The 18,359-nt window shown below is 35.3% G+C and overlaps 1 protein-coding gene across 1 annotated transcript in view; it reads left to right on the top strand.

Annotated features, from left to right (window-relative positions):
• ABCA13 (ATP binding cassette subfamily A member 13) overlaps positions 1 to 18,359 on the top strand; it is a 211,693-nt gene that overhangs the window by 120,215 nt on the left and 73,119 nt on the right. The window contains exons 43-48 of the mRNA XM_056331501.1: positions 5,391 to 5,637; positions 6,536 to 6,625; positions 7,227 to 7,299; positions 9,018 to 9,136; positions 10,137 to 10,224; positions 15,596 to 15,704. Of these exons, the coding sequence (XP_056187476.1) occupies positions 5,391 to 5,637; positions 6,536 to 6,625; positions 7,227 to 7,299; positions 9,018 to 9,136; positions 10,137 to 10,224; positions 15,596 to 15,704 (726 nt within the window). The remainder of the gene's footprint in view (positions 1 to 5,390; positions 5,638 to 6,535; positions 6,626 to 7,226; positions 7,300 to 9,017; positions 9,137 to 10,136; positions 10,225 to 15,595; positions 15,705 to 18,359) is intronic.

Here is an 18,359-nt window from a genome sequence, read left to right as displayed (position 1 = left end):
CCATTTTCTCTGGGAAATGCAAAACCAAGGTGCTTAAAGAGGCTACTTTACAAGTTTGTTGGTAGTTTTTCTAAATACAGGTTTTTTTGGTTGTGGGACTTGGGTGTTGGGTTTGTATGGTGAGAGTATTCAGCGCATTTTTCTGGCTATGTTGGTTCTTTCATGTTTTTCTAATAAGAATCAGTTACATGCTTCAGGCTTGGACAATAATCTTGAACAATAAGAATGTCATAGACAAAGGAAGGAAATCCTCTGATCAATCTGGCTTGAGGAAAAGGGCTTGGGAGATCTGAGTTGTGAAGAGGCTTCTCCACAAGGTTGTGGAGAGACACACACCAGTGCTTTGGCTTTAAAGTGTGTAAATTTTACTGATGAACTTTAGAGTTACCTAGATCTCTTGTTATTCTGTCTCAAAGATCTTCAGACCCATGCAGCACGCATTCTGGAATATGGAGACCAGAATGTAAAGCTGATTTTTTAATTAAACAAAACACTTTTCCCTTCAAGAAATGTCACTTAAGTGGATTGAACAATATTTATGGGGGAGGGAGGAGCAACTGTAAGTTTTGCTGAAGTTTTGCTTTTCTGGACAGGAAATTCTTGAGATGGAAACAATTTGAATCAACATTTTAGAAGAAATATTCACAGTGCTTAAAATGAAAAATACCCTTTTTTTCATTTTAAATGAATGAATGATGGAAAATGAGAGGATTTATACCTAAAAATGCCAGAAGGGAATTTCTCCTGTGAAATTCTCCCCAAAATACAGATTTCTCTGACTGGCTTTGTAATGGAGACAGCTCATGACATTATTGCATACAATCAAGACTTAATCATAGTATGAAACACAGGCTAGAGGCATTCCCTTTATACCTCACACAGTCAAAGTGCTTTTTATTCAAATGCACTGTTGAAAATTGGTCCTCAAAGTTCTCTTGGAAAAAAATTAATATTTTACTTATTTTTATAATGAGTAAATAAATATATAAGAAGATGAAGTTCTTGTTGGCACAGAACTTCTGATAAGCTAATAAATATATACTGCTTCCAAATGCAACCAGTTTAATGTAAGCTAGCTCAACTGTTTTGCCATGGTATTTCAGTTCCAAGATTTTCTTCCCCAAGTTGGACCTTCTCGACTTGTCTAAATGACAAAATGACAGAAGCAGAATTGAAAATGTCTACTCTTGGCTGTTAACATAGACGTTGCATAACCTGTTTTTTCTCATTTTATTGTGCCATGAAAGAAGTTTAGAATAACATTATTTTCTAGAAGTACAAAAAAGGGGAGGAAGAAGACCATCTAATATCCAGTTAACGACTCTTAAAATATTTGGATCTGCTCCTAATTCTAGAGCAGTCTATAGGGAAGGATTTTCAATATCTTGGTTCCCAAATTTTAGAACTTATGCTGTTTCCCTGTACCTGGTGTTAACTATATGAATTGCAAAGCAGCAAAAATCTCTTCCATAGTACAAAGGAGTGTCTGGATGAATTCGGAAGTACAACTTCATTGTGAACATAATTGCACTTCTTGCACATAATTGCAATCGTAAGTCAAACAAGACAGCTTCTAACAGTTGGGTCAGATTTTTAATTTTATGATCTAAATTATTAATAAGAATATTTCCATAAACTTTCTGCATAAAAATTGACTTCATAACAGAGAGGTCAGTTGGTCTTGTCTTCTAGCCTTTATGTTTATCAGTGGTAATCAGAAACTGTTTTGCCATAAATGCGTGCTGCTTTTATGCCTCCTGACGTACATACTAAATATAGGTGGTGAATTACTTAAAAGCTTTATGAAGAAAAAATTAATTCTGTAGGTTCTAGTTAAATTAGATTATGCATGGATTAAGAAACATGAGGGGTTAAATGGCAAGTGTACACAGGGATACTATTTAGCTTTTTCATTTTTTTTTTTTTGAAATGATTTAAAACCTTGGGAATCTTAAAAGCCATAATCAATCAATTATGGAAAGCCCGATGCAGGCTACTTTTCATAGTGTGGCTGCAGTCAGACAAAATGGTACGGTGCATAAAGACGACAAGCAGATCAGTACAAGAATGCATAATGCTATTGTAGAAATCAGTAGGGTTTCCACATCTGATAGACAGCCATGTTGAACACAATATTTCTTGAGAATGATACCGTGGTAATATAAGCAGACTTGCAGCAAGTGGTGAGGTTGATTAGGACTATAAAGATTTTTATAAGAGAATACTGAAAGGTTGAGATTATTTATGCAGAAGATAGATTGGAAACTTCTATAACCTGCCTCCTAAAGTAAGATTTAAGAGCATACCCAGTACTGTCAAATAGAATAAATTCCAAACAGATAAACAAGATTTTTGAGCTTTACCTGAACAGAAAGAAACTGCAGAATTCAAGGTCACAAAGACTGAAACTTAAGATGATTCAAAAAGACATTGGACACCTTTCTCAGTGAGAATTTTAAATAATAAGCATATATTTTTTTAGAAAAGACAAATCATTTTAAAAAGCTGTGCCCAAGGCAAACATACACTTTTAATATAACAGTATATTGCATCTTCTTGTGGTGTATCTTGTCTGGCCAGCATTAGAAATAATGAGTAAGAGTCAGGATATTGGACAAAATGGACAATTATTTTTTTTCAAGATGACAGTTTCTCTTCCTATTGCAATCTGAATTAGTTTGTTATAATTTCTCTCTGCTCTACTTGTCAAGAAAAAAGAATGAATGGCAGCTTTGATGTCCCTTTCTGCCCCCAGAAAAGGAAATCTGTCATAGTCCTCTTTCAGAGATTCAAAGGGTCAAGTATTTTGAGGCATCTTTCACTCACATTTCATGCTTATAAGCTGTGAACAGGTCTGGGACTAGGGTAAACATCTCATTCTGTGCTCCTTTTCTGGCATTTCACTACTTTGATAAATGAGAGGTGGTATGTTTTACAGTTTCAGGCATGCTCAGCTGGAAACACAGGATCTGTTTTGTTCTAAGAACACTCATCCCTTGAAAATTGTTCTGCTTTTGAGTTTCTCAATTTCTGTATTAACTATTGAAAGTCTTACCATAATAATTCAAAGAGCTTAATACATTCATAAGAAGTTTGCTTTAAAGAGACTCTTCTTTTATTAAGATTGTCTTCTACTAGCCCAATTTATGGAAAAAACAGGTCTGGTCTAAAATATAGCAGTTCTTGATTAGGGCACAATGCTGAACCAGGAACTGAATTTCATAGCTACTTTCTCCACAGAGATTCAAAATCCTAAATCCCATTTGTGTTAGCTGTCAAATTACAAGATATGGCTATGATTAAAACTGCTTAAAGACAGAATTCTTATTCCATGGGATTTTCTAGGGAAAAAAAGAAATGTCATTCAGTTGTAGAATTAAAAGAATAGGTACTAGATTTTTTTTTTCACCCAGAAATAAAACCAAAGTTAATTACTTAGAGTTAATTGGAATCTGATAGAATCAGAGAATATTAAGGTTGGAAGAGCGGGTCAGGTGGGTGAAGTAACAGCAGTTACTCAGTGCCTGATCCAGTCTGGTCTTGAGTTTTAGTTGTCAACCTCACAGTGAAATTATTTTTCCTGATATATTGTCGGAATTTCCCATGTTCCAGCTGGTGCCTGTTGCTTCTTTTTTTTTCCCTGAACAAAGATTTTGCTCCCTGGTGCCACTGGAGTCCCTGGGAGAGCTGCTTCTGTTGCCAGGAAGTTCCCCTTGTCTCCAGTGCCTGACCTGCAGGTGCCTCCAAACAGTGGGGGTCCCCTCCAGGTGCAGGTGTGCACGTGTGTGTGTTAACAAGTACTGTCAGTCAGCATTTTCCTCATCGCCACCCCTAAGGGACAACCCTAGTAACCAGCTGCTCCTCAGCTGGCCCATTCCTGCTGCTCACAGCCCACAGGGTGGTGCTGGCAGTCCAGCCAGTGGTCCTTGTAGTTCTCACCCCATTTGCTCTAAGGGCACTGCAGGAGACCATGTCACAGGCTTTGTTAAGTCAACGTAAACAGCACCCACTACTCTTCCTTCATTCGCCAAACCAGTCCTATATTCATGCCAAGCTCTCAGATGGCACGATTTGAACTTACAAAGTCCGTGTTGTTTATTACCAGCTATTTCTTGTATCCTGTGTGTTTTCTTAAGGATTGGTCTGTACCTCTTGCAGGGAGTGAGGATAATTAGCTTGTGTTTACCTGGATCCTCTTTTTTGCAATTAGAGGTGGATGTGATGTTTGCCTTTTTCCAAAAGTCTTAGACTTGAGGAGTCCACATGAGGTATTCTGTGTCACCATGAAGCCCTGTCTCACCTGACTTCCTCCTCTTGTGTAGGCCCAAACCCTAAAAGCCACAATCTCCCACAATGTGTCTGCTTGATTAAAACTTTTCATGGCAAATTACACATAATTTTTAATATAAGAAATCATAAGTTTGCAATTCACACTCCAGTTGTCATGGAGTGCAAAATTCGAGCTGTTTTTCTCAATAGCCACTGTATCAGAAGTTCAACCTATTTTTCTGATTATTTCCCACCCACCCCCATTTGTCCCACAGCTCTCTCTTCTGGGATTAAAGTTCTAGCATATCAGGAAAAACCTTTTGTAATTGAAAGAAAATTAATTTGAGGTTACTTGAAAGCTCCCATACAAGTACTTGTTAAAATGTAACATGGAAATGCTACTTAGCATGATCTCAGTATACAGAAGGGAAGGTAGTAACAGACAAATCACCAGGGATCATAAAATGTAGTATGTATTTGAGCACTATGATAAACAGACTATTCAGTCTTGCTACGGTACAAATACCTGTGGTAGTAAATCTACCAGATGCTGCTAGGCTAAAAGGAAAAAAAGTCTGAGGTATGTTCAGTCTGGCAAGGCCACAAGTAAGAGAGGCTGTAATAGCTTGCTCATGTCTCTAGCATCTGTGATGCTCTATTACATAATCTAAAGATGTCCCTTTGAAATCTCAGTGGAAAAGTTGGCACTGATTTGAGTCAGGGTTGATCAAGACCTTAGTGCTCATACAGGCCATGTTTATCATAGTAATTTGCCTAGGAGTAAAGGTGGCATTGCATGAGGAATGGTTTTACCAGTATGAAGATCATGGGAAGATATGTATTCAGTACTCCTTTAGCTGTGTACAGGGATCTATAGAGATAATTTGTTAGCTGAATATCTATTTTCTCTTATAGGAAGAGTTAACTAGTTATACTTGAGGGGGTTATACTATTCCATCCAAGAGAACATTGTAGCTTTGCATAGTTTTGCCTCTTTTTTTTCCTATCAAAAAGACATGTTCTGTATTTGAAAATATAACACATGAAAGTTAAATTTGGTTTTCCTGCTTGTCAGGAGGTTTTGTTTTGTGGTTTTTTTTTTTCTTTCTTTTTGCACTCAGATATGTCACTCCCGGGAGCCCCAAGCATGCGTGGAGCCCGTCTTGTTCTCGCACAGACTGCTGCCCTTCTGGTGAAGAGGTTTCACCATGTTAGGCGAGACTGGAGAGGAAGTGTGTCAAATGTGCTGCTGCCTGTCATCTTTGTTGCACTGGCAATGGCCTTGTTTAGTGTGAAGCCGCTGACTATTGACTATCCTTCTCTCAAGTTGACACCAAAACTTTACGACAACGCAGAATCCTTCTTTAGGTGAAGAGCTCATCTGTCATCATCAATATCCAGGGTTTTGGGACCTTTATTCTTGTGTTCTCATATTCTAAAGACTATTTGTATTCTAGGAAGAAGAATAGGTTACTTTTTACAATAGATGTTTATTTTTTAGATGTTTAGTACATTTTTATAGGTTATTATGAGGGAGAGATAACATTAGAAAAACATTATGCAGAGGATTTTCTGGAAGGAAGGGCAAAGACTTTGAACAGGGTGATCTGTTTCAATACTAGCCACAGCCATTTATATAAAAATGCACAATTGGAATTAAGCAAGCCTTTGCATGCTTCATTTTTGCTAATTGCTTAGGTCTGAGGCCATTTTCTCAAAATAATTCTCAGGTTTGAAAGTGTCACACAGTATTAACAAAGCCTGGTACCCTTCTTACTCAGCCTTTAGTTTCCATGTTTAGCTTTGAAACCAACTGCATTTATTTATTATCTACAGTACCTATAGATCTGAACTATTCTGTACTGAGCGCATATCACACGTAGATCACTTTATCTACTGAACAAATATCCAGATATCTTCATAAACATCATAATGCTGTTTGAATTTATAAATGAATCATAAAACCATTTAAACCATGTTAACTGTTAGGAATGCATGTTTATAAAGAGGAAGATGGCCATAAGGAGAGATTGAGATTTGTTTAGCCATTATTGTATAGGATTTTATTTATACATTCACACATAGTTTTTGAAATGAGATAATTTTGCTGTTTTGATATGTTTCCTATGCATGGATTTTATAGTTCTTTAATTTATTGGTAAACATGCAGGATCTTGAGCCTGAAAGTTAATACAATTAATGTGTTTGTCTTTCTTTTTCTCCCCTTTCTTCCTTTCCCACCCCTGTCACGGCCCACTTTGAACAGCACTGAAGATGATAACCTAGGAAACCTTTCTCACATTCTGCTGAGATATTTCTCTGATTGGGACCACACATGCATGCATTCAAAACAAGGGTAACAATGACTAACATAACTACTTCCTTAATTGTAAATTGTAAATATTGTAAATTCAGTATTTTTTGTCTGTGGAATGTGGACTATCTTAAGCTTTTCTTGGCAGCATGAGGTTAATGACAAATCTGTTCTGATGAAGGAGCTGGCATCCAGGTAAAGTACGTAAGCAGCCTTCATTGTTAAAAGTCTGATCCAAATCCCTTAAAAGCCAGTGACAACTTTCTGATTAATTTCAGGAGGACTTTGATCAGTTCTGTTGCCTATATGAATGAAAGCTAGACAATAATTACAATATTAGTTTGGAGGCATTCCAGATTTACAAATTTAGGAGTGCAGAGTGGTGACCATGCTTTACTTATTTTATTGCTGCAAACATAAGGCATGTAGTTAATTTGCTGCATTAATTATATAAATATTTTTAGTAAAACCACTTTGATATAAATAAGTAAAATTGATGTATCTCTAGACACCACTGCTGCTGTGATAAAATGCTAAGAAGGTGTTCAAGATGCTAGATCTGCTCGTTACTCTGTGGATTTCTTCTAAGTATACATTCCTTTCATTTAATGTTTGTTCCTATTGTTATGTTTATTCCCATTAGAAAAAATAACTCATGTTGGCAGATGGAATCTACATCACCCCTGGATTCATGTGGATGTGTGGCTGAACAAGAGGTATGCCATTTTATATTTATTTATGTATGTAAAAATTATGTCTGTATATTACATCTAATACACATAATACACAATATGTATAATATACATACTTGGACTCTTCTTTTTGAAAGACTAGAGAAAGGACTGAGGAAATAAACCTTCAGAGCACTGGCTTTTTTATGATTGGAGATTTTCTTCTGTTTCATATAGTGTTTGGGCTACGTGTTTTGAAGTCTTCAGAGAAAGAGCTTTCACAGTTTTGATGTATATATATATGTAGATAAGTGTGTACTTATATAAGTAAGTGTACTTATGTATATTATTATGTACTTATATATATACAATTATATATGTATTTAAGTGTGTATATATGTATACACACTAGAAATGGCTATAGATTGATGTAAAATAACAGGAATCAGAGATGAATGAACTATTCTCAGGAGATGCAACTTTGCTTTAAATAGGACTTTGCTTACAAAAACACTCTTGTAAAACACAGTTAAAACATAACACTCCCATAGTCTGGAAGACTACCTGCTTTCAAAAGGACAGGGTAGGCAATCTAACTGACAGAAGGTACCAGGGAATCCACATGTGAATGCAATTTAATTGTTAGTGGTTTGTTTGGCTTGTGTATTTGAAAATAGATCTTTGAGGAAAGAAAGAATTTTGAAAATGATAATGAATTTCTGACCTTTTTGATTAGTGAGTTTTCCTGCTGACTGGCTCTGGGGTTTAGCAATAGACAAGAATGTGAAACTGTGGATGAACTGACAAATATATTTCCCTGGATGGAACCGATCAATCAAATACATTCTCTCCTTCATAAAATATAAATATGTAAAGTAAGAGTTGCATCTGAAATATAGCAATACAGTTTTGGGAAAAGCAGAAGGAGGAAACTAATTTTTTACTTTGCTGGGCAAGGAACAAATTTGCCTCTAATACTAGTGAGATTTATTCTTAAAATATGAGAAGCTTAAATAAAATATGAGAAACTTAAATAAAATGGGAATGGGAACTCACAAAGGGAGAGGCCCATTAACCATGAAAGCACAAAAGAGAGGTCACTTGACAGTGGAGGCAGAACCTGTGTCTGTGACCTATGGAAAATCAAAATCTCTGAGAGGGAATTTTAGTTTGTGTAAGGTTAGGATGTCAAATAAGCATTAAAATTTTTCAGTTGATATACATAATGTACTTTACAAGGCTTCTGAGATATTGGATCATACCATCTGTCTTTTCTTCGGTTGTGAGAATATCCCACTGAATCACTAGAAAACATTTTCCTTTATTCTTCTCTGCAGTCCATTTTTAGAGGTACACCGTTTTTAGAAGCATGTTGCATTGATTAGAATTTTGTTTTCATCTCATATTCATATGGTGCTTTTTTATGTTTCTTCTCAGGCACAAGTGAATAACAGTCTTGCCTTTCATTGTTGTAAACCTTTCTAAACATATATAAGTCTTGATGTCTTCAAAACAAAACTGATTGGCAGGGTTGCAAGAGAAATAAAAATTGATTCTAATATGTAGGTAAAAATTATTTGAGATGCATTATAAGTATAAACCATACATAATTTATTAAAAGCTATCAAAGCTGAGAAAGGCAAATACAGTTGAAAAACAATGCTATAAAATCTATGTAAAAATTTAAAAACATGGCTAAACATAGTGCCACTGATTTCTAAGAGTGCTTTACTTTTTTTTTTTTTTTGTATGCTGGTTTTCAGATGTGTCCAAATTTCAACACCTCTGCTCCCTATTTGAAGAATAAGAATGGACATATTTTGTACAATCTTTCAGGGTTCCTTGTGGAAGAATATTTAGTGAGGCCTTCCAACAAAGCAAGGTAACCTTAAATTATCTAACCTTTGTTTATCTTTTGAGTATAAAACCCACAGTCCTTCCTGATCCAAAGCATAGACATATGTCACTTAGGATATAAGGGGTAGTTGCCTTTATCTGTTGCCTGTTATCGAGGTGTACAGGCAGGTTTAGGTGACATGGAAGCGCCTTCATGGTCTTCTCAGCTTCCTTCAAGCACTTCTCAGAGCTTCCTCAAGCAGTTACATGATAATTGTATCTAGGCATACCCTGGTTCTTCTTGCCACATAGTGAGTTATTTTAGCATCTCAGAGAAATAAAATGTATATGCATATGCAAATCAGACAACCAATATAGTTTCCATTCCCCAGAGACTCAAATAAAGGTGGACATGCGCCGGTTTATCTTTCTTTGAAGTAAAAAGGGCTGGTATACCCCTAGTAAGACTTCATATTCTGTGATAACAGCCACAAAGGTTTTAATCTGCTGTATTTTAAGGTTTACTTACATGCCTTTACAGATCAACCACTTCCTTTGACCTAAGTGCAAATACTAGACCAAGCATGATTTTATCAAGGAGAAGAAAGTGTTAGCCATGTATGCATTAAAAAAAAAATGTATCAGATTTGATAAAAATAGAGGTAAACGTCTTAGAATAAAAGATTTGAGCTAGAATATGAATGTAATAGGAAGAAATCAGACTGTTTAAGATGTTTCTGAAAGTCAGGAATACCTCACTTGCTCACAAACCTCCCTGTTGCTCAGGGATTTCAGCTTTCAGAAAGTAGAAATTCTTATCTGGGGGAATCCCCCTGACTGAAAAGCACAGTAACATTCAGCTGATTCAAGAGGATATGGAGCTTCTCCTTTTTTAACCGAGAAGGGGTTTATGAAGGGTGAAGTTTTGCTTTCGGTTGAAAAATAAAGTATTAGTGTAGATGTTACCACTTTATCATTGCAAGAAAAGACTGCAAAGCTTAAGGCAGGTAACTTGTTCTTACTTTGTTATTATATTCTATTACCAGATATGGTGGTTGGTCTTTTGGAGGGAGGAAAGCATCTGAACTTCAAGATAAAAAATTGAATAACACCAAATCTAAGCCTCTGGCTAAGGTAAGGGCTGCATGTATGTGTATGCATTTGCATGTAGGTATTGCTTACTTATTCAGACTCCAACATCACAGCACTTAGCAAATAATAAATCATTACATTAAATCCTTGCATTTAGAAATTGGGAGAAAACCCCTCTGTTATAGTCCACTTATCTGTTCATAATTCTTAAAGTATTCTGTATTCTGAGAAGCAGTTTTAAATGAGTTAGATGATACATCTTTTGTTTCTCTGAGGTCAGCTTTAAAACTTGTTCTTAAATAGTCAGCCCAGATATTTCTTTATGGTTTTTGTTTTCTACAAAAAGTCAATGTCAGAACTGACAAAAGTTCATTGAATGTCTCAAAAATGAGTTTTTATTGAATTTTTTAATTCCTGCAAATAATATTTTTCTTTGCCACATTTGTCTCTTTCTTCTCCACCCTGTGCCCATGTCCTGTGTATCCCATCCCCCCTTTGCAAAAAAAAGAAAAAAGTAAAGATTTAGCTTCTAGGACTAGTTGCTTCTGCATAACAAATATGCTACCCTGTGTTTATAATCCGCTTTTGAAATCTGAGTAACTTTCCATTTTTAACTCAGAGAAAATGTGCCTTGCTAAAATTAGTCAGGTTGTGAAATCCAAATCTCTTCTTGATAGTAGATTGTACTGTCTTGAAATGCTACCCAGATCCATTGTTTTCTGTCAGGAGCTACCTCTGAAGTTAGGAAAAGAAGGATTTGTAAGCACAATTGAAATAAAGAGCTTTTCCTTGAGGCCTTTTGGTATGCACTGGAAAGATACAGGATCTCCATACTGTGAAAACCTGGGACAGGACCTAGAGGCTAACAGGCAATTTAATAGTGCAAGGAATTTTATTTTCCTTGGCCATGCTTTGAAAAGTTCTTTTGAGATACATTCAAATGTAGACCAGTAACAAGTAGAGGAACAGCAGTCTCAGAGGAGTACTGAGGATCAGCGAGTGGTCTCTATTTTTGTATTCAAAGCAAAACAGATTTGATAAGAGGAAGCTCTGGACTTTCCAGATTCCAGATTAGAATATGAAAGCATGATGCTTCTGCCTTTAAACTGTTTTATGGGAGTATACAAACTAGATTTTGTTTGCTCTTATAAAAGAACAAGAGATGAAGCAGTGTAAATAAGCTCTATCCCAAAATCCATTGTGGGGCAAAGTGTCAAAACAATCATGTGTTAAAACAACATACAGATATTCTCCAATCCAGTATCATTTCACATTTCTTTTTGTAGAATCACTGCCGGTTTGCAATGCCTCTTCCATGTAGTTTTGTTAAAAATCTTATATATGCACCCTACCTTATATATATTTTCATTTTGGTCATTTGTGACATCCCTTCTGCCCCCAGATCTATTACAGCTTTCAACTTCAGTTCCATCAATCCTTCATTAGGAACTTGAAGTCCTACAGGGACTGCAGTAAGATGTGTTTTCTAACTGTTGTTTTTCTCCTATGTATCTTTAATCATTTTATACTCTTCTTTTGACATGCCTGCATTGTAGTTTTTGTCAGGGTCCTTTTTTTAAATTGTCTTTTGGCATAGAGCTCCACCTGCACAGGGATAAATTATAGTTATACTGTTAGTGAGTAAGCTTCATATATGAGACCCAAAGAAAATAGTGGAGTAGATTTATAAAGGGCACTGTGTTATATAAAATACCTCCTGGAAGTGGCTTTCAACTGATGCAATGTCAAATTATTGCATTAACCTTTCAGTAATTAATGACCAGACTTTTACTTTGACCTTTCAGGCTTGTTCATGAGACAGTGACTGTACCATTTACATAGCCTTGTATGAAAGAAAATGAGAAATTTGCATTTGAAGAGACTTACCATATGATTCATTTCATTTCAGAAAATTTCTGAATCTTTATCTGTTATTCTCCTGCACTATAAAAGGCCAACAGTTTTTCCAGTTCAAATTATATTACCTATTCAACACCTCTTTTCTTGTACCTAATCATACCATGCTGTATATACTGCATACGTATGCATGCACACAGAGAATGTGTATATGTGCATGCACAAGAAAGAATATATCTACCACATGACAAATATGGCTGATTAAAGCCATTATGACATTCATTGATGATCACTGCTATGTGGCAAAAGCACAACTCCTCAATTTTCTTATGTTTTCATGACTGTATATTCTTTAGTTTTCTTTGATAATGTGGGCAAAAAAAATATTCCATAATGATTTCACAGTTTCTATTGTTTATGACAAATAAGTATAGCAAGAACATGTGGTAATTTTAGTCCTGAAAAGCAAATTGTACTATTTATGTGGCATCCTGAAGGGTGTATATTTCCAGTCTCTACAGTTGGGATTTGAGGTTTTACTGTACAGTAACAGTATAAGTGTCCAGAGGAATTTACATCTCTCCAGTCTAATACCCTTTGTCTGGATTCTCATCATGAATCTGGTCCAGCAATGCTTAGAGATTCTCTACTCCTCCTGATCCTTTTTCTTTTTGATAGACCATAGATGTCAGTCTAGCATTACTCTGAAATATTAACGGCAGGTAAAAATGGTATAGAATAATGGAAAACACCTTGTTACAGAACTTGTATCTAATTTGGTGAGGTGCCACGTTTTTCCTTGGGAAGGAATTTTAACAATCATGGGAAAGTTGATAAAATAATGACTATAAAACCAAATCATCTTAATCTATATATATTTTTTCCATTGCTCACCTCTTTTGTGCCCTCTGTAAATAACTACCTGTGTGGTACACAAGAAATATGAAATGTATTTCAGCTGGAACCTTTGCAATCAATTTAGAATAAGCCACAAGACTTCAGAAAAAATGAGCTTAAATGCATGTACTGATCAACAGCTTCAAATGCCTTTTTTCCAGATTATAAACAACTAAATTTCCAGCTTCAGTTTGGTTATTTCCTGGTGGTTTGACTCAGTTACATAATGTAGCTTGGACGAAGAATTGTAATTAAAGTGTGGGATACTGAAATGTATTGTTATACACAATGACCTATTGTGGTTTTTTGTATTTTGTTTGAATATTGGTCATATTATTACATTTCTAAGGTGTTCTGTGAACACTTGAGACCTTTCCCCTACTTCAATTAAATAAGAAAGTGTCATCAGATTTTTGTTTTATTGTTTTCTTAATGCCTTTTTTTTCAATATAATGAGCACAATTGTAGTGGAGTTTCGTTATGTATGTGTAACTTTCTATTTGGCCCATTTATTAATTTTTTTTTTAAATAGAATAAGAAATGGGTATGTGTGAGTATGAAAAAGTCTGGTTACCCTTTATGACTTGTTTATGTTTCTTTGCTCTGGTTGACGTTTGTGCAGGAGATTCAGAAATGCAAAGACTTGCAGTTTTCCTCAGGACACTTAGGTTTTATTTCACTTCATTTTTTTAAAGAACTGTCTTGTTGATTAAAGAATGGGGGATCTAGTTTTTGTAGTAATTTATGGGACCTGAACTGGAGAACAAAGGAGTTAGTTGCACATGAGTTTGCAGAGAGATAGAGTTTGCAATTTGATATTTTTCTTTTCTTTAAACACGGGGACATAAGATGCTGTTGAGGTTTCAAGCAGTTGTGAAGACCACATAAAGATGAGTACAAAATGTGAAAGATAATGCAAGCAAAAGCAGTGGTAGACCACAGCTGCTCATTTTTTAAATAAGGACTAAACAGATCTTATGCCAAAGAAGGTTCAAAGGTGAAAGGTATAGAAGCTCAGAGTGGTATTTGGAAGCATGATATAGTATGATGGGAGAAAATGGAATGTTCAGTTACGAGTGTTGTAAACTTTGCCTCACAACAGTATAATGTGGAGATTCTAACAAGTAGGTAATCAGGAAAATAATAAGACAGGGGACTTGGACTGAAGATTAGACAATCTCACTGGGAAACACAGAGAAAAATGTGGCAGCAAAAACAGTCAAAATCTGGAACCAGTGTTTAAGTGAGGATTGTAGCTGGATACTACAAGAAAGAAAAACAAGAAGAATTTTCTGCAAGTAAATAAAAAAAACATATCTGGAAATTTACACCAGTATCAAGAAGAGGCACATATATTTCGAAGAATACTAGATGAGAACAGCATCTGAGTGAGGGTAAAAGAATCTTTAAGGAAGTTTCTAAGATGTAACTGTATAGATGGTAATTTTAGAAAGGATCTAAGATAACTGAAGTCCTAGAAGGACTGTTAAGGCAAGAAAGACCTATATAAATCTTTGTGCACTTTGCAGTATGAATCAGAATCCAGACACAAAATGAGAATTGCCCAGCATCCACCCAAGATGTACTAAAAGCAGATTATCAAATAGCTTGGAATAATTTGGAAAGGTTAAGAATTTTTCAACTATATAAACAAAAAGAGGATACGAAAGGTTACATGGAGTGAGGAATGAATAATAATCAGAGATTACTTTAAAAATGTCACTAAACCCCAAAACAAACATACATAATAATTTGACCTAGTTTTCAATATGGATGATGTGGGTTCAAAGGCACTATAAATAACAGTAATAAGGCACAGAAATGGAATCGATTTTCAAAGGCAAAGCAAAACTCAGACCTCAGTATTTTCCATTTTGAGACATATCAGTCTCCCAGTAATGATCCTAGCACATGGAAGTGTGAATTTTAAGTATATTTATCAAGTCAGGGTGATTCTTCATGATTTAGGATAAAGTATATGTTACAGCAGAATTGATTCCCTGTGCTTCTCAGAAAGACTGGCTTGCCTTGTCTGCCTTAAAATTTGTCTGCATTAATTTCCTCCATCCCTAACAAATTACTCGTGATTGCTTGTTGAAGGTGGAGGCACAGCTTTGTCCTTTATGGAATAGTTTCATACTCATCTTGTAAACAGTACCTCCTTGATTCTTTCTTCCCCTATTTTCTGGGATATTCTGTTTGTGGGGTTTTGGGGTTTTTTTATACTATATGTCACTTGCAGGTATTGTTTAGACAAGTATTTTTTTTGGAATTTCAAAGTGCTCTCCTCTTGTAACACTAGTTTTACTCATCTTTTATTTTCCATTGAATTGGCATATATTATTTTTGCATTGTTTTTCCTCTAGTTGTTCAATCAAATGTGTGTAGAGGAAGGGACACTGTTCCATTAAATCAGAGAAACTCAATTTAATAATTAACAGGTGTACAGCTCCAACAGTAGTAAACAAACTGCTGCAAACTGTTGAAAGATCTGCACAAATTAACAGATTCTGCTCTGCCTTTTTGACTTTCTTCTATAAATAGGTGTCATAACAGGAGAATTAGATATCTTTATGCAATTCTTAAGGGTATGGGAGCTTTTAGATCAGCATTCCAATTGAACTAATTTTTGCTTTACAATTTTCATTCCCTCTTCTAGGTGTGGTACAATCAAAAAGGTTTCCATTCACTGCCATCCTACTTAAATGAACTCAATAACTTCATTCTGTGGCTGAATTTGCCTCCTAATGTGGATTGGAGACAGTATGGTAATAGTCCTTCTTTAAGTCTTTTTTCATGTATTTTGAAAAGTAGTTTTTAAATAAACTAAAATAATCAATATTAAGTGTGAAATTTTTCCATAGTATAAAGTGGGATTGCAGGGTAACACATTTCCTAGGAGGATTTGAAAGCAGAACTTTTATTTAAACAGAAGGTTTGTTTGTGTGAAGAATGTGGTACACAAGTTAAAATTTGAATTTACAGCTCATTATGTCTTGTGAGTTTCTTACAAAGGACATTCCTGTGGAGTAAGTGTAAATTGGTTTACTACATTTGGGATGTTAATCCCTGTGAAAGCTGTGCTAGAGCTTGCTTAAATGGGATGATTAATGCACAAAGAGTATGGATTTATAACTTCTTTGTCATTTTACTCTATCTCCTTATGTAAATATCCAGGGTAAACCTGGAGTATCCTGTAAATTCACACTACAATGTGATATTCCATAGCATCCTGTTACTCAAGGAACATGGAAGGCTGGTATATCTTACTATTGTACATAACAAAACAGAGACTAGCATGTTTAACATCTGAATTAGCTGATTTAAATATCCCAGAACTTTATAAGAACTAGTTATAATATGGATTTTACAAACTGACTTTAAAAAAAGAAAAAGACTGTAGCCAAAGAATCAGCTGTCAACACAGGTGACATTTCAGGATGTTGAAACCTAGTTTGAAATCTGGACTTGATAGTTCAGGCTAACTTCTGTTCATTCCAATTCTTTTCATTCTTAAGGTTCTGTTAAAGAGGAATTAGTTTGGTTTAGAGAAATTGAAAAATAGCTTATGACCAGAGTTTCTGAAAAGGTGACATGATTGTCTGTAATGGTAAAATGATTTTCAGTATGTTTGTAATGAAGAAGGAAAAAGATGACAGAAAATCACCGAGAAAGGGGAAGGAATCCTGAGTATCTGAAAATAGAAATCCATTAAAAAAGTTTCTAGAATGTTAATGAAAAAAGAATAATTCCTTGCTTTCAAGATAGCTAGGGGTTTATTTTTCTAAATGAGTTATGAGAATGAATCAAAGTTAATGTATTTCTGCAGCAAGTTTGAATGAAATGAAATCAGGTATTTTAATGAGAATTTTTAATAGAAATAAATTTTTAATCACGTTTCCCTGCACTTCATGAAGAGTACTAATGCTACCTTGTTTTCTGTAGCATTAGATAATCCATTCTGGAACTTAAATGCTTAAGTACCCTTACTTTTATATCTGTCATGGAGAGCTGGGGCCTTACCATCCAGATTACAGCTGGAGAAAATTATAGTTGTCCCAAGGATTGTGGAAATTTATGTTTTATGTTGTTTCATGAACATAGAAACACAATAAGCAAAACAATGCTTAATAAATATTTGAAGTCTTGGGCTGTCATCTATGCAAATATGGGTTCATTATATAATCTTCTGGGAGAATATGTTGGCTAAGTCTCTGCAGACATAGATTTTATGAACTAGGAAGCAGTTTATTTATGTGTGTATCTATTGGAAAGGTGCAGTAAAGATGGATTGATCATACTCTTGAGACAAAATGCAGAGGAACCTGTCAAAGAAATCCTAGAAAGAGAAGTTATTTACCTATCTGTATGTATTTATATGTGTATGTATGTGTAGAAACAAATACATATGTATATTTTATTTTTAAAAAAACAACAGTTTTACAATGCTATACAGGGCACTTAAGCTCAGTTAACTTTTAATGGTCTCATTTAATGATACTGTGCTGATGAAGAACTATTTATGTGCTTTTCTTACTAAAATGGTTCTATGCATTCGTATAAATTAGCACTCAGAAGATGACATACTGTGTTTCAACGCTGAAATCTATTTTTCTGATTCCCCCCCCCCCCCTCCTTTGCAAACTCTTTATATGCAAGGTCAGTTCTAAAATATCATTGACAATTGCTCTGAGGAAGCTTGTTAGGATGTTGCAGAAATGTATCTTTGTAATTCTGACTTGCATTAATTCCATAGTTTTTTGCACAGGATGACTTTTTTCTGTCAACAGAACCGGTGCTTCCGTATTACTTTTAAGTGACTTAAAAGTAATCAGACCCTTGAAAAGGGAGTGTGAGAACAGTCTCTCCTTACTTCACAAAAAATACATCTTGCTTTACTGTATGATACTTCAATAGGGCAGAGCATTACCATGCATGTAAACAGAGCAGCAACGACTATGATATTGAAACAAACCTGAAAGAGGTCAACGGCTTATTTAAACAGTCATAAAATTCTGAGGAACCCTGTCACTTAGCAGTTATATCCTGTGGGTATTTCTTGAGCATGAACCCAGCTGGAGTTCTCCCACGTTCTCTGGAGGAGAGAAGTCATTGCAGACAGTGCCTTGTTCTACCTGCTTCGCTCACAGGGACAGTCCTACTAACTTTCATAGGAAATCAGTAGTTCTGGTCCCAGTTTGTGATAGGATTTAGTGATAAGGAGCTGAGAAGGAGTCTAAATGCTTTTGTCTAATGTATTCTCTTCAGTCCAGAGGGTACGGGGAATACAGACTTAGGATTTTGTATGAGAGTTTGAAGAAAGTTATACCCAAGAATACAGAGGACATTGCTACCCTGTGCTGATTTATATCCTGAGGGATTTGTATCTGTTCAAAACACAGTGACAAAAAAATGATGATTGG

Source organism: Falco biarmicus, chromosome 3 (assembly GCF_023638135.1).
Source record: "Falco biarmicus isolate bFalBia1 chromosome 3, bFalBia1.pri, whole genome shotgun sequence".
Lineage (NCBI taxonomy): Eukaryota > Metazoa > Chordata > Aves > Falconiformes > Falconidae > Falco > Falco biarmicus.
The sequence above is the reverse complement of the archived record's forward strand: the minus strand, read 5'-3'. Positions and strand labels throughout refer to the sequence as shown.